The sequence below is a fragment of the Nematostella vectensis genome, chromosome 9 (assembly GCF_932526225.1).
Source record: "Nematostella vectensis chromosome 9, jaNemVect1.1, whole genome shotgun sequence".
Classification (NCBI taxonomy): Eukaryota; Metazoa; Cnidaria; class Anthozoa; order Actiniaria; family Edwardsiidae; genus Nematostella; species Nematostella vectensis.
In genome coordinates, this window is record NC_064042.1 from 13,120,818 (window position 1) to 13,145,326 (window position 24,509).

Here is a 24,509-nt window from a genome sequence, read left to right on the forward strand (position 1 = left end):
TTTCTTTCACCTTTTTTTTCCATTTCTTATACTGTCCGCTATTCAATTTATTTCAGCACGCTTCATTTCGGCGGCCCTTTCGGCTTCTTTTTCCGTTGTGAACTTCCCAATGCAGTAGGTTCCTTTGCCTAACTTTTTCACATGCTGTTCTCAAATGAACGGAATCGAACAGAAATCTTAAAGATCTTGGGCACAAATTGCTATTTTGCCTTTGTTGTCTTGCGAATAAAGAAACAAGACCGTTTATATTGACGCGATGGACCGCACGCTTTTTGTAATGTCAAGAGAATAAGATAAGAGAGGGACATATATGTTATTTACCAGCTGGGAGTTGGAAATTCTATTGAGGAAAAAAAATAAACGGCCTCGGTAAGTATTTGTTCCGGAAGTTCCGTTTCTGTGTACCGGAAAATGTTAAAGTTATTAGTTTATGATCACGAATTATGTAATATGTAATGAGTAATAGGATCGGGTATCATTGTACCAGGCACGGGGTGAACTCGTGAGAGGTTGTAAGAGAGACTGTAGAGAGATTGAGAGCTGATTCGAATAAAGGGAGAAGAAAGTCGGAGATCGTGATAACAGAGTGTCGTTTGGTTCGAAACATTACCAACACGTGGTCCTTCGAGCCGGATAGAAGATGAGTGGGAAGTTAGTCCTGAAAAAGAAAGTGCGTGGAGCTCATAGAGGGGCAGCAACGAAGTTGATTAGAAAGGTAAATGAGATCTTGGATCTTGAAGAACACAGCGAAGATGAGAAGTTAGCGATCCGCCAGCTCCGAGACAGCGCCAAAGAAAAGGCAGAGACCCTTCGCGCACTCGGCGGTGAGGTCATCGAGTTGTCGGCGGGGAAAGAAGATAGCGAAGAGCTCGAGGCAATCATAACGGAGGGCGACGAGATGCGGGCGAGACTGCACGAGGTTATCCACAGGATGGAGGGGTTAATGGCACTGTGGGATCAACCCGCATCCCCAGCGATCAGCCCGGCTAGCTTGCCTAGTTCACCGGCAAGGTCTTCTACCTCTACTAAGGCGAGAGTGAGAGCAAGGCTACCTAAGCTTGAAGTGCCGAAATTTGGTGGCAAAATACAAGAATGGCCGGAATTCTGGGACTCCTTTGAGAGCGCCATTGATAGCAATGAGGCGCTCGCGGACGTAGATAAGTTCGCTTATCTGAAGAGGTTACTGTTAGACGAGGCGAAACAGACCATTGCTGGTTTCGCGATGACCGCGGCAAACTACGGCGCTGCTATCGAAATACTTCGCAAGCGATATGGCAAAACCGAGGCTATACAGCGGTCGCACATTAACGACCTACTTAACCTGTCGCCTGTTTTTAACGATGGGGACTTAACGAGGCTGAGGCGGTTCTACGATGTAGCGAAGACGCATTTCCGAGGACTAGAAGCTCTAAATGTAAATGAAACAAGTTATTCGGGGATCGTGGTACCGGCCCTGCTACAGAAGTTGCCGAACTCGTTCCGGCTCACAATCACCCGTAGATATCAAAACTTCATGTCATGAAGTATGGAAAGACTGTGGCTGAGATACGAGCGGAGGTAGAGCTGAGAGAAGAGCACATTTCTTCTGAGGCAAGTAACAAGAAACCACAAGACGGTATGCAAAGGCAAACAAGCGGGAGCGCATTATTTGTTGAAGCTAATGGACAGGGGACGTGTGTTTATTGTTTTGGAAAACACAAGTCAGAGAACTGTGAGAGATTCAAGTCACCGGGAGAGCGAGAGAAAATCTTGGTTAAGTATGCTAGATGTTTTAGATGCCTTAGGAAAAATCAGAGGTCCTACGAGTGTAGATCGAAAGATGGTAACTGTAAGGGCTGCGCGGGCGCGCATCATCTTTCAATATGCGAAAATCAAGCTAGTGGCCAAACAGAAACGCCACAGCAGGAACGGGGGGAGAGCGAGCAAGCGGGAGAAGCTACTTCAAATCACGTAGCTTCGGGGTTTGCGGAGAGTTTTCATGTTGTCTCTGGTACGCGCATAGCTTTACAAACAGCGCAGGGCATTGTTAGCTGGGAAGGGGGCGTATCAGCTAGGACAAGGTTTTTGTTTGACGCCGGAAGTCACCGCTCATTCATCACGGCGTCGGCAGCGCACACATAGAGCGGTAGTGCGCAGGAATGTTGCTACTAGTACACCGGTAAGAGTGATCTATGATGCGTCGGCGAAGACAGGTAAAAAGGGCGTGTCGCTCAACGACTGTTTACACGTTGGACCTTCTCTCAACCCCCTCCTATTTAATGTGTTGCTGAGATTCCGCCTCCACAGGGTAGCCCCCATAGCAGATATCGAGAAGGCTTTCTTGAATATCGAAGTCGACCCTGGAGACCGAGATTGTTTACGATTCTTATTCCCAGAGGACCCGAGAAGGGAGGATTACGTAATCAAGGTATACTGGTTTTGTAGAGTGGTGTTTGGTCTGAACGCCTCGCCATTTCTATTGAATGGAACCTTGAGGCACCACCTCGTGAAGTTTAAAGAGATAGATCCTAAATTTGTAGAGATGTTAGTCAACAGTTTTTATGTAGATGACTTGGTGACAGGGAGTAACACCCCGGAAGAGGCGTATGAGTTATACGTGAAGTCCAAGTCGAGATTGGCAGAAGGTGGGTTTAACCTGCGCAAGTGGCAGACTAACGATAGCGAGCTCAGAGGTAGGGTGGATGTAAGCGAAGGGAGATGTATGCCAGGTAATTAAGAAGGTGTGGCTCGTGGTAAGACTAGCCAAGGCGTGGCAAGCGACTGTGATATTCAGAAGGTGTTAGGCCTACCCTGGAATAGCAGTAGTGACACTATAGGACTCACATTTGGCCACCTGTATGAGAAGGCGCAACAGTCGCCAGCGACGAAGCGAAATGTGCTAAGTGTTCTTGCAGGTATGTTCGATCCCCTAGGAATAGTAAGCCCAGTAACTGTAGCTGCAAGAATCCTTTTTCGGACCCTGTGTAGAATGACCGAGTTAACCTGGGACGAGGAATTGACTGGAGAGGTAAGGACAGAGTAGGAGGCCTGGGTTAAAGACCTGGGAAATTTGATGAGTGTTGAAGTACCTCGGTGCGTATTGGACACGTCAAACCGTAAGGTGCAGATTCACGGGTTTGCTGATGCGAGTCGCAAGGCGTACTGTGCCGTCGTATACCTCGTATACGACGTGGGGGGAGAGAGGCAGGTAAGGTTACTTTGCAGCAAGACTAGAGTGGCCCCCCTTAAAGAGATGACAATCCCCAGGTTAGAGCTAATGGCCGCGTTAATCCTTGCCCGTCTTGTCAGCCATGTTAAAGAAGCACTAGGCACACTCATTGAAGTAGAAAGGGAGGTGTACTGGTCAGATAGCAAAACAGTGTTATACTGGTTGGCGAACAAAGGTGAGTGGAAACAGTTCGTTAAGCACAGAGTAGATGAAATTTTGCAGCTGTCTAGGAAGGGTGAGTGGAGGCATTGCTCGGGAGAACAGAACCCTGCCGACATTGGGTCACGGGGTGCACCCGCTCCAAACTCAAGAGTAATGCACTGTGGTGGAATGGCCCACACTGGCTGACTGGTCCCGAACAGGGATGGCCAGCATTACAGATCGAGAGAACGCCAGCTGGGGCGGAAGAGGAGAAGGGCACTGTAAGTATGGTAGTCAACACCAGAGTACCGAAGAGTGACATATCTAGTGTAATCAACCATAACAATTTCAGAAATTGTAGCAAGTTGTTCAAGGTAACAGCGTATGTTCGGAGATTCATGCACAATGTTAGGGCAGAGAAAGTAGAAGACAGGATGACAGGCAGGTTATCTAGAGAGGAGATGACGAACGCAGAGCTAGAGTGGATAAAGTCAGCGCAAGTAGACTTGACGCAACAAGCGACGTTTAATCAGGTGACCAAGCAGCTAGATTTAGTAGAAGAGGCAGGCATACTTAGGTGCAGAGGGAGACTGGGTAATTCCGAGCTTGCAACAGACGCTAGAATGCCCATAATATTACCGAGAGATCACAGGCTGACAGAGCTGGTTATACTAGACTGCCATAGTAAGTTACACCACAGTGGTGTTAGCGGCACCTTAGCGCAGGTGCGGACAAGGTTCTGGGTTCCGAAAGGTCGACAAGTTGTGAAGAAGATAGTGCATAGGTGTGTCACGTGTAAGAAGCTAGAAGGCAGGGCATAGCGCCGCCTCCCGTGGCGGATTTACCAGGCTTTAGAGTCACGCAGGCAGAGCCATTCTCCAAAGTAGGAGTAGACTTTGCAGGTCCTCTCTATTACAAGAGTAGTACAGGTATGATGCAGAAGGCGTCTGTGGCACTTTTCTCGTGTTGCGTGACACGAGCATTATATCTCGATTTAGTCTTAGATTTAGAGGCTTGTACTTTCAGGAGATGCCTTAGAAGGTTTGCAGCCAGGAAGGGAGCTCCAACGCTGATAGTGTCAGACAATGCGAAAACATTCAAAGCCGCAGCATTGCACGCGCAGAATAGAATCGCGATCGGGGCTTTGCTTGACTTCTAAGAGTCAAGAAGGGGGGGGGGGGGGGGGGGGGTTCCGGAAGTTCCGTTTCTGTGTACCGGAAGTTGTTAAAGTTATTAGTTTATGATCACCAATTATGTAATATGTAATGAGTAATAGGATCGGGTATCATTGTACCAGGCACGGGGTGAACTCGTGAGAGATTGTAAGAGAGATTGTAGAGAGATTAAGAGCTCATTCGAATAAAGGGAGAAGAAAGTCGGAGATCGTGATAACAGTGTCGTTTGGTTCGAAACATTACCAACAGTATTTTCAAGACCTCGGTCACGGTATTTCACGATACGGAACGACCCTGAGCTGGGAAATAACATGTTTATTTTTTTCCACAATAGAATTTCCAACTTTGTTTACCTTACGGGCTTATGGTTGCACGGGGCGAGGTTTCGCTTCTGACTTTCTTCGATGTTCCGTATTCGTGAAGATTTTGTTCGCTCATCATGATCATCCAATAAACTCAAATTTGTATTTCTCCCACAACGCTTTAAATCCTCCAGAAATACAGAATCTCCAAAGAAGATATTCTCTGAATTTTGACCAACAATTTTTATTAATACGTCGTTCTCAACTCGAATTGATCGTAGAAATGTCTTCGTTCGCTTTAAATCTTCCACAGATATATTCACTGAAGAACTTCTCTTGAATGTGGATACGTTAAGCTGGTTATGCAGGAAAATTCCTAAAGTGATTTGTCGTTTTTCTTCGTATGAAGAGATGATTTGCTGCCTTATTTTATCCCAAATACACTTTCAGCAATGTTGAAATTGTTGCATTCATGGCGGGAAATTGTCAAAACACAGGGAGTTTGCATCCTCGTTCCCAGGGTCTTCCTCTCATATCCCTCTTTCCTCCTTGCCCCTGGGGGTAGGGGAGGTTGGGACCCTGGGAAGGAGGATGAGGGAGTTTGAAGCGGATTTTCCGTAAAGTCAATGATTCTAGATAGTGTGAAGATCTATAACCTCGGGAGTAAAAATCAAGTTTTCGATGGGCATGGGCAAGATGAGCGGTCCGGTATCGCGGGGTCCGGATCGTAGGACCGGACCTCACGAGAGCCAATCAGAGCGCGCGATTTGATGGATACCGGACCCCGAAAAAAAATAAACTTTAGTCCGCGCGCCATGTCGATTTCCAATCTGGCTATTTTTAGTAACCACCACCCCAACACTGCGCGTTAGCATATTTACCCACCCTACCCCCGCGCTAGCCCCGCGTAGTTTGCCCCTGCTTTGTTACTTAAAACCAAAAAAAAAAAAAAAAAAACACCCTATTTGCACAAATACCATCGAAAATGTCATTCTAAATCAAGAGCGAAAAACCCCGTGCTTCAAACACCGCTCCCGCTCTAACTTGCTGCTTCTTCGTGGGTTTTCAACAGCAATTATCTTCCTAATGGTCTAACGAAATCTGTAAGTTAGACATTAGATACGATATTGATTTTTGTGAATATTCTGGTGAATTGAGAATGAATCCAATAAAACACATATCATAAAACTATCCTTGTAGCGAGGGAATGCCTTTATGTGATGATCAAAGCCAGCAAGCTGAAGTATCTGAGCTTTTCACAAAAAAAAAAAAATATCATGCACAAAAAAATTGACCAACGCCCCCCCCCCCCCCCCCCCCTCAAATATCTAATGGTCCGTCCCTAACATATAAATTCCCCCATATATTCCTCTATAAAAACACTGACAGTAAAGGCAGTAAGCCTTGGGCTCATTCCCTTCCCGTGTGAATCCCCGAGACAAGAGCCAAGCTACGCTGGCTAATTCATTAGCTTCAAATATTGCTTGCAGGGACTCGCTGGTTTTAGGGGTTTTAGCCTGTATGCAGACCTCCGTAGTTCCTTTCCGGAGGCCTGTAATACAGGCTATGGTTTAGAATTGCCAATTACAGGGCTAGAGAGCCATATTATATTTAAGAAATAAAATATTCTTTGCTTGCTTTCATTGAGTTTTGAAATCTTGAGAGAATTCGAGAGATCAGTGGAGGACGAGACCGACCGCAGGTCGAGAAATAAAGGCACAAGAGAAATGTTTTATTTATTTTATAGAGTTTTTTCTAATCCTACCAAAAGACAAAAAAAACCCTTCACAACAGAGCATGTCAGCGGGCGCGCAGAAAACAGTTTGAAAAACTGGCTTCAAATTCCAAGCATTATTTACTTCATCGCTTTGTGGTTTTGGACTTATTTTGCAATTTCCTATATACTTGGAACACGTTTTTCTCCCGGAGATTAATATTTTTAGTGTTAAAATGTAAAAGTCCGTGGGAATTCACAGGGTTGTTGACTGGTTGACTGATGATGTAGGAATTCCCCTTGCACGATTTTATGCTGCGTCATCAGCGTCATCGTATTACTAGTCTCCTTCGCAGCCCAAAGCGGCAGGAGTAGACTATCGCATGCTTCATAATGAAATAAAAGTGACCAATCCAAGCGTACGAAAGCCGAGTAGGGCCATCAGATTTCAGAGATAATAATTTCAGAGATGATAATTTCAGAGATGTTAACTCCGGAGATGATAATTTCAGAGATAATAATTTCAGAGATGATAATTTCAGAGATGATTATTTTAGAGAAGATAAATTCAGAGAAGATAATTTCAGATAACTGTTTCGGTCAGGTCTCCAAGCCTTTAGGCACGTACATGCCCAGCTTCTTTCAGTGCTAAGGAATTGCCTGAGGTTACACGGTGACGGACCGACCAACTGCAGCGGACATTTTTGCCCACCTATGATTCACAACCCACAGACTACCATGTCCAGTAGTGGCAAGATGTTGGATCACATTTCTGACAAGAACACGGTTATGTTGTTTTGTTGATCATTTTACTGAGTAACGGGGCCTTCAATTAGGAAATTTACATTCAAGCAATAACGATAGAGGATATGAGATGATCACGCGGAGAAACATTAAAATTAAAAGAGTTACATAAAGGTGATAAATAAAATTGATTGATTGATTGACCTTGTGTCTGTGTAAGACACTCATAGCTCATTTACATAATACATGATTGTGTGGAATTATTATAGGTATGCCGCAGTATTTCGATGTCCCGTAAAAATAGCAATGCGTAATATTAGCATAACTTTAGGATGTTGTGTGATTCCACTGGAAATATCGATGCCCTCCGTGCTATTGTATGGAAACTAATTTACACACTTTTACCTTCCGTCGGTGCCCCCCCCCCCCCCCCCCCTTTTGGGAATCCTGGATCCGCCCTTGGTTGATAGAATATAATCCATCAAAAAAGCCAGTTAAAAAAAAGCCAGTTAAATAAAACAACAACATTAACTTGACTCTGTATAAACGAAACAATTACATTTCTGAAACGGGATGAATATGGACTTCATGTTACTTGAATACTCGGTCTCCTTCCTCATCTGCTATATTAAAATTGGTGAAACTCTTTAAGTTTCTGTGTGATTTCTGAAAATAATTCTAGAGCCTCAGCTGCGTCAGTTGGTGGGTGTAGTTTGGCTTTATGAGTTGCACCAGCTCCTCCATATTTCCGCTGTAGTCTTCACAGGATTCAGTATACATGCGCTTGCACGCTTGCACGTCTAAATCTACGTGGCGTAGATAGTTTTCTGTATTGTATAGCTCCGGCATGAAAAAGAGCACACCAGCTTGGCCACCGATGACTTCGTGGCGCTTTTGACTTGCGTGGGATATATTATATTTTTTTAATATGAATTATGGACATAAACAAACCTAAGAAAGGGCAGAATATGGGAAAACTTGAAGAACTCCTCAGGACCAAACGTAGCTGTGGGGGAATTGTTGTGTTGATCGAGTGCTGCATGCTCAGTAAGCCGGCAGAATTCTTTATCCGAAATTATAATCTCTGAAATTTAGCATCTCAAATTATCATCTCTGAAATATTTATCTTTGAAAATATTATCTCTGAAATTATCATCTCTGAAATTATTATCTCTGAAATCTGATGGCCCTTCTCGGCTTACGTACAAGCGCCTGTACTATTCAATTATTTTATAACATCTTTTAGACTCTGGAAAGCTGCCAATGAATAAAGGGGCGAGCGGGCGTTCACGTCGCTACCTTGGACGGAATCTAATTTGCATTTGTGCAGAATTAATTAGCAATTGGTTAAATATAAATTTTGCGATTAGCCTGTCTGTGGGGATGTAGCTCAGTGGTAGAGCGTCCGCTTTGCATGCGGAAGGCCCGGGGTTCGATCCCCCGCATCTCCACTTTTTTTTCCCATCACATTTATAGCGATCATTTATTTTCATTTAATTTGCTTTCGGTTACTTGCTTTAATACAATGGTTTGATGCAAAATCTGCATCATATTCGAATTTATTTCTCTATAATATTATCTGTGTGCCCCTTCTCATTTACAAAAGATCTGAGAGCTAGTTTTAAACCTGCCTTCAACAAAGATGCATACATCTTTGAATAGACTAATTTTCATTATTCCTTTGGAGCTACCTTTGTATTTTCTTTTATTGATAAGATTTACTGTTATTTTTTTATGGGTTTCCTGATTGTTGGATAATTTTGTTCCTAGTCCCCCGCTTCGTGATGGCGCAGTGACCACGTGATCTTTTGGCTGAACGGACTGTACTGCGCAAGCGCGGGCGAACTGCTTTGGCTCCACATGCAAAATATGAACAAGTTTGCCGGCTGAATTTATTGGGCTATATAACACTAGAAAGAAAACAAGTTCATGCAAAGTCCTTTAGGATCATCAACAATTATGGCAGTGTTTTGCTTTCGCCTGAGGTGAGCTAGTACTGTTGTTATCTCATTTTGAATCGTTGTTACTGGGCTCCAGTTGAAGCCATTTTGGAAGCTTTTGAGAAGTGTCACTTTGAAAGCTTTTTAGCATTTCCAAACAATTCCACGAAATAGTAAATTTCAGAGTCCGTGACATCAATGATCTGTCTTCTAAGTAATTAAAAAGTATATTTCTATTGCTTCATCTTTAAAATTAAGCCAGCTTCACCTCGTAAAATCTCGGCATCCTTCCACCATTCAATCCCTTTCCAAAATCGTCCCTCTTCTTCCGGTATACGTAAGAAGACTGTCGCTTGTTTCTTGGAAGTTGAAAAAGGCTCGTACTTCCATCACATGTGATAGGCATTATGTTTTGTGCTAAAAAGAAGTGCTATTTATCCTTTTACCGTTTTCATCTGTTATCAATTTTGAACCAATACTTGTTATCAAACTAGTCTACATTACATACGTACAGGAACAGAAACTAAAGTTGTTAATAAAACTATTGAAATTTATAATCATTCATAGATATTTCGTTTATCCTTTTTCCAGTGAAGATTTTGATTTTATATGGTTATATAAATTTGACTAATATTTGTAGAGAACTTTGCTGTATTCTGTCTAATTTGCTTACTTGCAGTTTTAGTCCTGTTTGGGATTGAAATATGCAAGGACTCACACCCTTCTATTATAACATGTATTGAGTACTCCTTGCATATGATTACTTCTATATCCTTTTATATTTGGACTCTCTACAGCTTTAGTACTATAGCATTTTATGTTAATAAATGAGACAGTCATTTCTACCTATAATGTATCTTTAAATCTGTGTACTGTACATTATGCAATACATATACAGTTTGCAAAGAGAATTTAAAAAGCTATATTATTAAAAAAAATGTGTAGAAACATCTACAGCTAGAATTTGCACTATTTTTTTTTAAATAATATTTAAAAAATTTCCTGATTGGTCCAAGGGACCACCATTTGCAGATGTTTGTCATTTTTTTGTTGTTTAGGAATAAATTATATTATTTGGTGGTATTTTGAAAAATCTAGCCAACTTGAAATTGCTGGTACCTTTTCTGCGCTTGATTTCCAGTAAGCAACCCCTTTCAATCAGGATATTACCGGCTGGATGCATGACTAGCCAGGAATGTTGCCAATTTTTGCCAATCAACAAAATGCCTGCAGAAACCTTGCAGACTTGGCTCTGATTGGTTGACTGCTGTACGATAATACTCTAGTTCCCTTCATTCATCATAAAAACCTTTTTTTAAGGGATGACACCATTTTAAACATTAAAAAACTATATCTAACTTCATGATATTCTTAAAGTATCTTCTATACCTCTTTGTACTAATGTAAAATGTATCTCATATAATTAAAATTTAACTTGGTTACAGTATGATTTAGCTGCAGAAGTTGCATTTAATTTGCATTGCATAAACCAGTTACCTAGGCATTCATGGGAGCTAACAGAACAAAGGTTCATACATGTATATTGACTGTAGACTGCAAAATCCTTTCTTAATCATTTCATTTGCATCTTAAAAATAGAAAATATGATATTATCTTGTTAGCTGCTTAATGTTTTCCCTTATTTCCTGGGAACTTAATGAGCCCCAGTTTAAAGTCTTGGTATCTGATATGGAAGCAAAGAGCTGACTTAAAACCTTTTTATCTTTACCAGGTGAACCCTTCGATGCTAGCCTTGTTTAAACTATTTATGCCTTTGAAGCATGTGATGTCCTGCATGGTATTTATATGTGGAGATTATCAGCTGTTCAAGTGTTAGACTCTTGTAAATACAGAAATGACTTTGTCAGTAAAAGGGGGCAGCGGGGAGCAGACCCAAGCAAATCCCCCCGCAACCACACCCCCCTCACAACCTACCCAACCTGCTACCCCAGCAAGCTCTGAGCCGACAAACACAGAGCAGCTGGAAGACAAAAATGCAGATGGAAATCAGGCATCAGAGGAAAGTGAACTTTTACTTGCGAATGGGGAGCCGGCATTTCCTTTGGCTGAACTCTCAAAACTTGATGAGATGATAAATAGGCCAAGATGGGTGGTACCAGTGTTACCCAAAGGAGAGCTTGAGGTTCTACTCGATGTGTCTATCAAGCTGTGCCGTGCTGGTGGGTGTAGTTTATAAGGATTTGAAAAATAGTATTGTAAAATGTATTATTTCTCTATTTTTCGTCCTTTGTTATTCACGTAACTTAAAACCCAAGCCATTTGCAATCTAGAGGTGATACTGTAGCTTATTTGTCCACGGGTATGTGTGTTCATGCGCTACTCTTGTCTTGTGGTACAATTTGACGTTTCAGGACTAGACACTAAAAGCGAGGACTGTCAGCGATTCTTCAGGGATGGCCTAACAACTTCTTTTCATAAAATTCTTAATGATGAAGCTGTAAATGGTTGGAAATATGAAATTCATGTAAGTACTAGGATTTCTGTTAGGATTCTCTTTTTGATTTGATATTTCTAATTGAAATTTATTTAGCATTCCATTTGGAATTAGGTGTAAAGTATAAAATAGGCTGCTCCAATGTAATTAATTTTTACTTTCCCCCTGAATGTGGGAATGACTGTCACTCTACAGTAGTTGCTTTCCCATCCCTCACTCCGAATCTTACAATCTAGAATGTGCATAGGCCAGTGTTGATTGCTACATACCTTAATAGAGAATAAACACGAATTTGAAAAATCCACATTGATTGAATATACCTTGATTCTTCTGGTTCACAATCATGACAACTTGGGCTTTTTGTATTTATTTAAGTTAAGTGTTCATTTTAAATACCTTAATTAAGTTAAACTTTAATTTAGGAAATGTTCATTAATACTGAATGTTATCAACAATCCAAAACAAAATTTAACAACTTCTCAAACAATACTGTTTATTAATAAGGAGCTTCCCACAGTGTTTAATTGTCTTGGTCTGGCTCTTTATCAGCTTCGACATCAGACAAGTATTTCCGAGCAGCAAATTGAGAATTAAATTCTGCCATCTTTTTGAATCCTTGATAATTTAGTTTGTCTGTGAATGTTATGCTCAAATTTGCATCAGTTTCACTTGTTATGACACAATTTGTCCACATACATTTACCATAATATACATTAATTTCCTATACGTAGAACTTTTTATTGATACATATTTATGTCTGTTAAAGTAAAGATGTAATGTTGATGAATATTTAGTGATGGTATATTATTTTTATGTCTATCATTAGTTAATAAAAGAATTTGCCATTTTATTTCCCAGAGGTGCATTTTAAAGAACACAGAAAAACTTATAGAACTCTGCGTAACCAAGCTGTCGCAGGACTGGTTTCCTCTTCTGGATCTCCTAGCTCTGGCATTCAACCCATTGTCCAGGTATCACTGACTTGGCAATGTTAGACTAGCAACATGAAAACAAAATTCAATTTGTGTTAGAATTTGTGTGTAAAGCTCTGGCCAAATAGAACAAGTTTTGCTACTTGTCTCTATTTGGGCACCAACTTGTGTTGACTTGTACCCATTGCACAGAATTTGAATATGTTCAATTTTTGAATGTAAGTTGGCAAACTTACGTTTATTGTACAGTATCTCATTTGGCTATCAAAAATTAAATTTTCTTAGTTTCGGCATCATTATAGAGTACATGAGTTTCTGAAGATTTGTTTCTATTTCTTATATTTTAGTATTTTCCTTTTTTTCCACAAAAGCATCAAGACAGGGTTCAGGGGTTTGTATAGAGTAGTATAGACTGTTTTCACGATGTTGCTCACACATCCAAAATGCCACAGACTGGCGGGTCCTAGCTGATATAAAATGGAGTACGGATTGGAGTTTAAAGAAGAAGCTATAGAAATGCTGTCATATAGCATCTTTGGATGCGTTTTGGATTCAAATTCCCCTTTGTCTTAATTTTTTTATCAGCTTTGGCCTGCTATTCTGTGGTATTTCGGATGAGCGTGCAAATTCGTGAAAACAGTCTATTGTGCCTTTAAATTGCTTGAACTCTACCACATTGTAACTTCAAGGTTTTGGTTTTAATCTGGTATTCGTACCGAGGCGTCGGGGCTTAACTGTGGCTGTGTGGGGTGATAAAATGTGTGGTAATGGACGTTGGTGCGTGGGTTAAAGTGTGTACGTGTGGCTATTTTATATGATGTGTTGCGCTGGGGGCTGTAAGGGTCGGAGTAGTGGCTATGTATGAGAGGTAGAAATAGGCTAGCAGTGAGATAGTAGGGGAGAACTGTGTGTTTGACCTTCAGAGGAAGGTGATAATTACATGTTGATAACTTCTTGTGATAACATATTGTTCAATCAAACAATACGAATACCAGATTAATACCAAAACGATGGTCCTGCACATCCCAGCTCCAAGAAATCTTATTTTCTTCCATTCTTATTTTATTCAGTTAACTTAAATGAACTGCTGTTACCATAATAGGAATCTTGATACCAACCCTGTTATTAGTCAATGGTAATTGTATAAATGCAATTCCAGGTTCAACATTTATAATGGTGCACGTCCGTCCGAGTCCTTACCCCAAGGTGCTCCTGTAACAGAGGGCATTACACAGTATGCTAAATCGCCAGACGCCAGGTCACCCAAGGTACCTAAATGATCTAATAACCCCCTAACTAAAGAACGCCTCCTATCTAACGAACACCCCCCTAAGCTTACAAGTTTGTAGTAAACGCCCCTCTCTAACAAACGTCCCCCCCTCTACCCTCCCTCCCAGCTTGAAACAAACAACATAGAAATTTCAGTAATATAAATCAAATTTAATTAATCTGAGCTTGTTTTTTAGCTGGGTGAGTTTTGCTACACAGGCTAAAATTTAATTTAATTTAATGTCCTTACTGAGACCAAAATCCCCCCCCCCCCCCCCATCCCCCTTGGACCATCAAAATTTAATAAACGCTGCTTGCTACGCAGGCTAAAATTTGACGTGATCCTGACTGACACTAGAACGCTCCCCCTTGGACCATCAAAATTAAATAAACGCTGCAGGCGTAAGGGCTGGGAATAACGTTTTGTATGGGTCATTTTAAGTGTAAAGTGAATGCAAACACTTTTAGTCCAACAATTTTTTAGTCTTTTTTTGCCCAAATTGTGGATAGCTGCTTTTCAAATGCTTTAGAAAATACACTTTTTTGGATAGCTTTGGGCAAGCAAAATGACTGATTTCTTATTAACAGGGCTGGCTTGTGGATTTAGTGAACAAGTTTGGTTCCCTAGATGGCTTTAGCATACTCAGAGACAGGATATGTGGCAAAGAAAATCTCACTGTTCCCTTATTGTCGGCTCTTCTCAAGTAAGTAACCTTTCATTATTTGGTCTCTGATTGGGTCCTGCCCCCCCTTCCCCCATGCGCTGTGCTTTGGCAGTACAACTTGAATTTTGAACCTTTTCAAGACAAATAGGTTTGAAATAGTTAGGAATAAATGTCCCTTTCTCCATAAAAAATCAGAATAGCTATACAGGTTACATATAGTACATTTGTACATACAGTAGTGTAGGTACAAATGTTATTGTACCTATCGAAGCTATCAAGCCATACCTTTTCTTATTATGCTTACTGTACCTTTGCTGCTTTTTCGTCAATATAGAAAAAATTAATTACATTGCCCCCCCCCCAACATGACAGGCTTTTCTCCTTGTAATTAAGGATACCGTAGACCCAAGCGGTAATTACCCCAAATGTCCCTGCAAAATCGCTCGCACTTGCTTTCGAATTAAAGCAAATGCCAACAAACTATATATCAATTTAAAGCTTAATGATTGTACTATCCTCCTAAAATGATCATTTTTTATACGTGCTTAATTTTGAGTGCTTTTGCCTGGTCCGAAGTGCGAAATCATCCACTTTTAAACATGTGAATTATTTATACACACCAAAAGCGCGTAACCTCCCAGGATCTGCTTTATATCTTTCGTCATGTACTAAACTGACAAACCCTGTCTACATTTGACGTCACACAGCCTCGTTGATTAAAGGCGTGGAATAATTTTGCTTCTTTGGCTACAACGCACTAATTAAGTCAGTGGCGAAAAAAGCTACTGATTATCTGCGGCACGGTGTGACAGAACATATCTATACTAGACGCTTGCCAAGTTGCGCAGGAATCGGGCGGTTAGAAGTGTACCTTTAATTCACATATTTAGAGTAAGATGGGGTGAAATTTGATTGCGTATTATCGGGGATTGAAGTTGTGTAAACATTAGATGCAGCGTGACAGTAATGACAGACGAAGAGCAAATAGTTTATTGGCTTTAGTTTAGTTTATTGGCTTTGTCACACAAAAAAAAATACTACAGTTTACAATAGGAAATAAACAAAATAAAGAAAATAAGAAACAATGTGACGGGAGAAGAAAACAGGGCGTAAGCCCCAATTGAAATTCTTTCCCAACAAATGACAAACAATAAGAATTCAAAAACGAAAATAAAAATTGAATTACATAAATTTAACATCTATGAAATTATGGAGGTTGGTAAAAGGCAAGTTTCTCTAAATAGTGAGTTGTCAGCTGATACCTGAAAGACGAAAGCGTAGTGCAAGATTTCATAAGTGAAGGAAGACTATTCCAAAGTTTGACAGTTCTAGGGAAATACGAATTCCTGTAATAATTTTGGTTGTGAGTGGAAAAAAGGCGGTAATTGTTAGGATGGTAATTATGGAGGTTGGTAAAAGGCAAGTTTCTCTAAATAGTGAGTTGTCAGCTGATACCTGAAAGACGAAAGCGTAGTGCAAGATTTCATAAGTGAAGGAAGACTATTCCAAAGTTTGACAGTTCTAGGGAAATACGAATTCCTGTAATAATTTTGGTTGTGAGTGGAAAAAAGGCGGTAATTGTTAGGATGGTAATTATGGAGGTTGGTAAAAGGCAAGTTTCTCTAAATAGTAAATAATAATTTTAAATAACAGAACTAGATTGGTTATGTCTCTTCGATATTCTAATGGGAGGAGCTTAAGAGTTTTCAGCCTTTCTGTGTATGAAACATCGGCGGGATAGTTCAAAATAAACTTGGATGCTCGACGCTGGACGTTCTCAATCAGAGCTTTGTGCTTGCCTGTCGAAGGCGACCAAATGCAAGAAGCATACTCCAGGTGGGGCCTAACAAGGGTGCAGTACAGCAGCTGTCTTGTAGTTGGGTCGAGGATGTCAGAACAGACCTGCTTCACTAGTCCAAGCACCCTGTTTGCTTTTGCGCACATAGGCTCGATGTGAGGACCCCAAGACAGGTCGTTAGTAATTGTAACGCCGAGGTCAGTCACCTGCGCTACTGGATCCAGGGTGCGACCGCATAGTTGGTAAGGGTACGGAGGACGCTTGGTAGAACGCTTCTTTGACATGTGCACCACTTTGCACTTAGATGCACTAAACTCCATGCCGTGCTCTAGACTCCAGCTGTACAGGGAGTCAAGGTCAGCCTGCAACGAGGTTGAAGAACTTGCAGTGTCTATAGAGCGGTAGAGCTTAGAATCATCAGCATAAAGAGCAATAGAGCCGCCTATGGCAACCAATCACATTGCACGCTTTACACACAGCGGGAAAACTCTTAGGCGCTTATATGTCATAGCGCTAGTCGTGCAAGTGAAGGGAGATGCCTAGATCGAAGCGAGCTTGCACTGAAGAAAAGAAGAGTGCGGAAAACTTAAAATGACCGCAAACAGAGACAACTCTATGTTTTGGGCTTTCTTCCTCGCTTAGCCTTCTTCGAAAGAAGCCAAGGATTCTTACTTAATCTTGGTGTAGTTTACAACTATGCCAAATTTAGAGTAAACGCTTATAAAGTTGATATACATGTAAATATGGATAAATCTCTGATAAAACGTCAATAATGATATTGACGTGCTTGTATGCTAATTAGAGGGAAAAGCCGTAAAACTAAGTTCCCTGGATGTTGATCGCGGGGCTTTGAGCTAAGTAAACAGGATTATGGGATTATTGACGCCTTCGAGAATAACGCTACACTTGTTCGAATTTGGTTTTTCTTGAATATCTGGGGGAGTATTTAAAATTTTGGTGGCATTTTTTTGCTAACACCTAGAGTGTGCCTATTGTCATCGAATGGCATAATAAAAAAAATCACCCGAAATAAAGCCATTTGGGTCTACGGTATCATTAAGTATCCCTTTATTTTGATACATTTTCACTTACAAGCCCCCTTACAATACTTACAATAGTTTCAAATTCCTTCATTTAGTTTCTTCTAAAAAAATCTGTTGTTTCTATCCTCCTTGCAGGCCATTTGGTAGTTGTGCTGAGGTTCTCACTCCACAGACCGTAGAGGAATACTTTCTTCCAGTAATTGTAAGTGGTGTTTATTTATACTAATCTAATTATTTTACTGTTTTCTCTGTAATGCATTTTGTACTTTATGCATTTTCTAGGATTTTGTTCCTGGCTTTCTTGAGAGTTTATCAGACCAGGAGCTTAAAAAGGAGGCCAAAAACGAAGCCAAGAATGATGCTTTATCATCTATAATTAAGGTATTGTGGCTGAGTCTGAATCTGAAATCGAAATTATGTAGAATTTGAAAAAATATTGATCAACCACTCTTGATATTGTTTACATTTAAAAATATTATAATTACTAGAAGAAGCACCTTGCCTAAAATAAAAAAAAAACATGAATACATTAGTGCCTTCCTAATCATATGACACTTTAAAATAAGCCCCTCCCCCGTACAGCACTATCTCTACTTGAAACAAAAGAAGATCTATTATTTTTTTGAAAAAAATAACGTTTCCCCTGTGTATTGCCCAGGTGCCATAATGATGTATTTAAACTGCTTATTCCTTTCTTTTTTATTTCTAGGCATTGAAAAATCTAGCAGGAAAAATAACCTCTAAAGAAGACATCCCTAAACAGCTAGAAACTTTTAGATTAAAGATGATTCTGAGGTGACTACTGGCATCCTTTTTAGTTTGATCCTACCAGGCCTGCATTGCATAAGATCAACATTTTTTTGCTGTGCTTTGGTGGTTTTGTTTACCTTTATTTACTGATCTAAAACAGTTGTTTATTAGTTTCAATGTTCATGACATTTTTTGGCTTTTTGTATTTGATTTTTAATACTTTTTCATTATTTCCCAGACTTCTACAAATCTCTTCTTTCAATGGAAAGATGAATGCATTGAATGAGGTAAAAGTTACATTATGTGTGGCTCATATTATACTGAACATTACATTCAACTCCCTGTTATACGTACTAGACTCTGGTGAGATCGGCTTATTTTCTGTCAAAGCCTACTAGTGGACGTCCATGCCCCAACTAATGGACTGTGGTTCTGGGCTTTAGATAAACAAGGTGATAAGCAGTGTGTCATATTACACCCATCGTCACACAACAGCAGATGAGGAGGAGTGGCTAACTGCTGAAAGAATGGCTGTAAGTACTGCACAGTCCCCCCCTGAACAAAGTTTAAGGATACAAGTTTGAGCTACAATCTGTTAAAAAACTAATTGGACACTTTCCCTCCCCCCTCCTTTTGGAGGGCAAATTATCACCTAGTGACTGCTTGTGTTTTGAGCTGAAAATTTCGCCTCTTACCAATATTAATCAGGGGAAGAAGGATGGAGATGGTTCGTATGCAGTGTCCTACTTAATTTTGTTGTGGAATGTAGGCTTTCTCTGACTCATCCTCTTTGTTTTTCATGATCTGTTCAAAAGTACTACAACAACATTTTTGGTAGCATCTTTTGTAATAGTTCATATGTGTATGGTTGCATGTTGCTGGGAGCTCTTGACCCACTGCAGTGTACTGTACTCTTTACTAAGTTTAAGTTTTTTTTAGTGTATACTTAACAAATTTTGGTATCTTTTCTAGGAATGGATTCATGCAAATAAAGTTCTGTCGATAGTACTTAAGGATAACCTTCATCAACCGCAGGTACTTTTAAGTAACTTTAAACAGTCAAGGTGTGGTAGGGCCATCTGAGGGGTGGGGCACATCCTCCTCCAGTTATTTTGATAGCCATATAATTTTAGTCTGCCAAGCACTGTATGGGTGAACCTCCCCCCAAGTATTAGAGAACTTAATATATACTACGGTGAAGTAAACTCGTGCGATTGCCGCTGTCCCTATTCATGACACTGAGCACTATTTGGTGACTTTTTAACAGTAGAACTTCAGTATCTAACCTCAAAATGCTGGCAAAGCATAAACACAAACGTTTTTGGAAAATTATATAAAATGGTTAGGATTAAGGCATTGTTTGTCAAGGTACATAACATAAACAAAAGGACTAATTTTTTTAGAAGGAGATGTGATAGGGTATTGTCACAATCACAAAAAAACATTGTAGTAATGATTGGCAATGCTGATTCTTCAGATAAACATGTTCAAAGTATTAATCAATACAGTTGTTTGACACAATTATTCTTGTTGTTCCAGTATGTGGAAAAGCTTGAAAAGATCATCCGGTTTGTGATCAAGGAAAAGGCCTTGTCTTTGGATGACCTAGACAGTATATGGGCAGCACAGGTAAGTACTACACTCATATGCTTTTTAGCGTATGTCTCATCATAGGGAAACCAGAGGGAAATGTACCATGCCATTTTACTGGTCAGAACAAGTCCTCTCTTGCCCTGACTGGCTTGATGGAAAGCCCCCTTGTCTTACCTTGTGACATCTAATTTTATACTTCCCTTATTGTATGATGACCGTATTGTAATAATGGTTTGATTCATACTACTGTATAATTCAAGTAGATAAAATTTGCAACTACTGTACAATACTGTACGCTGAATATCTCATTTTTACAGTGTTTTGTAGCCTAACAAAGCATGTGTTACTCATGTTGCATCAATGGACCTTAAATGATGTATTATAATATATGTCTAACGTTGGTGAATTATGTTCACCTTGTAACCAGACATGGGCTTGGTTCAATATGGTACAGGGAACTGTTAAAAGGAGTTTTATGAAGCTGCTTGTAATAGGTAGTGCCATATCATTATTTATAGTGCTCATTGTTGATCTGCATTTTCCCTATAATTATAAGTAACTATTTGTCTTCTTGTTGGCTTGAATATTGAGTCAGTTTAATAAAGAACTGCAACTGATTGTCCACAATCAAATAGACAGGATTTTGTTGGCAACTGTTCTAATGATGATAGTGCCAATGATGATAGTTGTACTTTATTTTAGATTGGTAAGCATGATGCCATCATCAAGAATATCCATGACCTACTCGCAAAACTGGCTTGGGACTTTTCTCCAGAGCAACTAGACCATCTCTTCTCCTGCTTCCAAGTAAGTCTTGCAATAGTCAGTTTCTTTTACTATAGTGTTTAGATGATGATATGATCTGAAAGTTTTGCAAACAGTGTCCCTATGTTCGTGAGCGGTACTGTAGTTTCCAATGTATTTATAGCAAATAGCTAAATTGGTTCTTTTCACACTGATGTTTGCAAACAGCTTTCAAACAGTTTTATAAAACACCAAAAAAATGATGCTGTGCGGTGTAATTTTTTATGCATCCCCACAAGTTTTACTTTACCTAGTGTACTATATATTGTCATGCCTGGTGCACACTAGTGACATAACTACATAATGCACAAGCGCGTTATTCCAGAAGCCCTTATAATGATACATTTTGACTTATAAGCCCCACATAATGACATGAACATAACGACATAGAAAAAAAAAACTTTTTTCTTTTATGTCACTATGTCCATGTCGTTTTGTCGGGCTTGAAAGAGTATCTTCGCCTATGTTGTGATGTCAATGTGCCGCTAGTGTGCACTAGGCTTCAGGGATTCATTCAGTTCAGAGTGGGCCATGGAAATTGATAATTAGGGGGTGGAAGTTATTAGTTCAAGTAAAATTTAAATCTACTTTTAAAAACAAAGTAGCCAGCGCTTGGAAGATAGTAGCTCTCGGTTCTACCGGCCGCTGGGCCTAAACGAGATCCCTGATTGTTATAAAAATGTGATGCTGCATTGATTTCAAAATGTATAGATACTGTAATACGTGCTGTTTTGTCCTTTAGGAAAGCTGGACATGTGCCAGTAAAAAGCAGCGAGAGAAACTCCTGGAGTTGATCAGAAGGCTTGCTGAGGATGATAAGGAAGGTGTCATGGCACATAAGGTGAATACACATGAAAAAGGCCTTTCACTACTCACGGCTAAGAAATAGAACAATGCCTTCATTGTACCACAATCCTTTTTCATTTGTGAAGAGTCAGTAGAACAGCTAACCACATTGAACTGTATCATGCTCGGTTGACTTTCGAGTACTTTCATACTTCGCTAAGGGAAAATATCTATTGGATAAAAGCACAAGTCTGTCGCTTATAAATATAAAAGAAGACTGACTGGTAAAAATATAAGTAGAAATAAAAGTTATTGTTTCTGCCTAATACTGTAGTATTCTAGCCCAAAAATGTTAATCTTTTGTAGATAATCCTGCTGTATCCCTTACATGTTCTGTAGGTTCTTGGCTTGCTCTGGAGTCTTGCTCATAGTGATGACGTACCCATTGACATCATGGACCTTGCCCTGAGTGCACACATCAAGATCTTGGACTACAGCTGCTCACAGGTTACTACTTAAAACGTGCCAAGTGTGCTAAAAATTTTAAAGACATTCTTTGGCCATAACAAAGATATTTCCCGGCGAACTGTTGCTCTACCATAGATTACAACACACAAGTCGTCTTGTATTACAGTCATGTATTTAGTTGGTTAAGCGACAGTCTTGTGACATTATAGACCTTCTGGGAAAAATTTAGGTTTTGCCAGAAGAAGTTGTTTATTACGAAACATTTTAATGTTTCTCACTGGGAGTTAATGAGGTTATAATTGTTTGGTGTTTTAAATGTTTCTCAAATGTGTGGCATGCATTGTGTTACAGGACCGTGACTCACAGAAGACTCAGTGGATTGACAGATGTGTTGAAGAGTTGCGCAATGACAGCTGGGTATTACCTGCCCTAAAGCACATCAAGGAGATCTGCATGCTATTCTACGAGGTAAGGTTTACCTAATATAGCCACCCCTCCCTCCAAAAAGGGAAGAGGCATTGATGCTATAAAATACTTTGTGCTGCTTTCAGCAAGACTTGGTACTGTAAAAATCCTTGATACCTTGCCTCACCTATGTTTTTTTTTTTTCACCCCAGTCACTATGTTTTTCTATTTCATGATCTGATCTTTCAAGCAGCGGAGATATTACCTGCAATTTTCTACTACTGTCCTTATCAGCTGTTGTTGTAGAGAAAGTCATGACCAAGTCTTGACTTATATATCCATACAAAAACGTTCTCACAGGCTCCTCAGAACTACTCACACATGCAAAGAAACCCCCATGTGTTCTACCGACATGAGGTCATAAATCAGCTTCAGATGACCCATTCCCTGGTCACGCTTGTGGCAGATAACCTTGCAAAATACATGGAGAAGGTCACATCCCTTGTAGCAGGTATGTAAGTTTCTTTTTTCAAAAGTGACAAAACAATATGCTTTATACTGTATGCATAGCACCAACATAATCATAAAAAAAACAGTTTTGCCGGTTTGAAATGTGTTTATGTGCTGTGTGATATTGGATGAGTCAAAGATGTTGCAAATAGCTGGATTGAGATCAAAGGTTTAAGCAAGGCTAAGCAATTTTTTGGAATTGCTTTATACATTCTGACTTCCATTTATTTAAGTCGCGCAGTACATTTCAAAATGCCATCCATTTGACAGTATAATATTGTTGGTAGTTATTGTGCTGTTTAAAAGTCATATTACGTTGAAAAAATACCCTACACTAATTCTAGCAATGGTGACAATATACGAGGCTAGATATCCCCTGTTCAGGATCAGTATAGTGAAATACCCTGTTCAGGATCAGTATAGTGAAATACCCTGTTCAGGATCAGTATAGTGAAATACCCTGTTCAGGATCAGTATAGTGAAATACCCTGTTCAGGATCAGTATAGTGAAATACCCTGTTCAGGATCAGTATAGTGAAATACCCTGTTCAGGATCAGTATAGTGAAATACCCTGTTCAGGATCAGTATAGTGAAATACCCTGTTCAGGATCAGTATAGTGCGAGTTAAAACAGATAATTATATACTTTTTTCTCAGGGAAAAATGACGTAGATGTGAATGAGTTCTTACCAGATGGCAGATACAATCACGCCCAACAAGTCCAAGAACGCCTAACATTTCTAAGGTATGCTCTGTTCTATTTGTTTTCCAGTTTGCCAGATTGCTGATTTTTTGTCAAGAATTGGAAACTTATGTGTAGCTTTTTGTCCATGAATGGTTTTAATAGTGGTGTTTCTGGTTGATGTAGATTTCTATTGAAAGATGGCCAGTTGTGGCTCTGTGAGCCACAAGCCAAGTTGGTAAGTGATCACCCCACACCGCCACTCTGCATTCTGATGATGCTCCATCTGTCCCAAGATCTTGCTATAGTAGCGCTCTTGAACATATGCACATGTGTTTGCGCGAGAAATTGTTTGCGCGTCATCAGATTATCTTCTTGATACTTATCTACAGTATTTGCGTTCAGATTTAATAGTTATACTGAAATTCCGCATTTATCGGTAGATCTGGCAATGTCTGGCCGAGAAGGCCGTGTTTCCATCTGATAGAGAGTGTTGCTTTAAGTGGTTCTCCAAGCTGATGGGAGATGAGCCCGATCTGGACCCAGAAATCAGTCTGTCATTTTTCGAAGGGAATGTTCTCAAGCTTGACCCTGCACTATTAACTGAGAATGGAATAAAGTGAGTAACACCCATACAATCTTTTTGAACTACATCTCTACCTGGTAAGGGTTCATTAACATTTCTGAGAATAGAATAAATTGAGTAATTTCCATAGAATCTCTTTTGAACTACTGTACATCCTTTACCTTGTAAGGGTTAATTAACATTTCTGAGAATAGAATAAATTGAGTAATTTCCATAGAATCTCTTTTGAACTACTGTACATCCTTTTCCTCGTAAGGGCTAATTAACATTTCTGAGAATAGAATAAATTGAGTAATTTCCATAGAATCTCTTTTGAACTACTGTACATCCTTTACCTTGTAAGGGTTAATTAACATTTCTGAGAATAGAATAAATTGAGTAATTTCCATAGAATCTCTTTTGAACTACTGTACATCCTTTACCTTGTAAGGGTTAATTAACATTTCTGAGAATAGAATAAATTGAGTAATTTCCATAGAATCTCTTTTGAACTACTGTACATCCTTTACCTCGTAAGGGTTAATTAACATTTCTGGGAA

The 24,509-nt window shown here is 39.9% G+C and overlaps 2 protein-coding genes, 1 long non-coding RNA gene and 1 other non-coding gene across 4 annotated transcripts in view; all 4 read left to right on the forward strand.

Annotated features, from left to right (window-relative positions):
• The first annotated feature begins 640 nt into the window (after positions 1-640).
• Positions 641-1,522, forward strand: LOC116614155. The gene has a single exon (XM_032374826.1). It carries the CDS (start codon positions 641-643, stop codon positions 1,520-1,522), a length of 882 nt encoding a protein of 293 aa, XP_032230717.1.
• Positions 1,523-8,663: 7,141 nt separating this feature from the next.
• Trnaa-ugc lies at positions 8,664-8,735 on the forward strand. Its single transcript has one exon. It is a non-coding gene; the product is annotated as a tRNA-Ala (tRNA).
• Positions 8,736-9,101: 366 nt separating this feature from the next.
• LOC5506431 (probable ubiquitin carboxyl-terminal hydrolase FAF-X) overlaps positions 9,102-24,509 on the forward strand; it is a 54,137-nt gene continuing 38,729 nt past the window's right edge. The window contains exons 1-21 of the mRNA XM_048732169.1: positions 9,102-9,269; positions 10,957-11,404; positions 11,597-11,709; positions 12,538-12,650; positions 13,771-13,879; positions 14,469-14,584; positions 17,522-17,588; positions 17,669-17,767; positions 18,096-18,181; positions 18,375-18,423; positions 18,580-18,669; positions 19,109-19,171; positions 19,676-19,765; positions 20,432-20,536; positions 21,276-21,374; positions 21,719-21,826; positions 22,139-22,255; positions 22,553-22,703; positions 23,360-23,447; positions 23,571-23,622; positions 23,828-24,003. Coding sequence (XP_048588126.1) covers positions 11,080-11,404; positions 11,597-11,709; positions 12,538-12,650; positions 13,771-13,879; positions 14,469-14,584; positions 17,522-17,588; positions 17,669-17,767; positions 18,096-18,181; positions 18,375-18,423; positions 18,580-18,669; positions 19,109-19,171; positions 19,676-19,765; positions 20,432-20,536; positions 21,276-21,374; positions 21,719-21,826; positions 22,139-22,255; positions 22,553-22,703; positions 23,360-23,447; positions 23,571-23,622; positions 23,828-24,003 — 2,216 coding nt within the window. The 5' untranslated portion in view covers positions 9,102-9,269; positions 10,957-11,079. The remainder of the gene's footprint in view (positions 9,270-10,956; positions 11,405-11,596; positions 11,710-12,537; positions 12,651-13,770; positions 13,880-14,468; positions 14,585-17,521; positions 17,589-17,668; positions 17,768-18,095; positions 18,182-18,374; positions 18,424-18,579; positions 18,670-19,108; positions 19,172-19,675; positions 19,766-20,431; positions 20,537-21,275; positions 21,375-21,718; positions 21,827-22,138; positions 22,256-22,552; positions 22,704-23,359; positions 23,448-23,570; positions 23,623-23,827; positions 24,004-24,509) is intronic.
• Positions 14,591-16,310, forward strand: LOC125572168. The gene is made up of 2 exons (XR_007313634.1): positions 14,591-15,760; positions 15,954-16,310. It is a non-coding gene; the product is annotated as an uncharacterized LOC125572168 (long non-coding RNA).

Excerpts from the sequence above, each read along its gene's own strand:
- LOC116614155 (XM_032374826.1), top strand. The coding sequence starts at position 641 with ATGAGTGGGAAGTTAGTCCTGAAAAAGAAAGTGCGTGGAGCTCATAGA.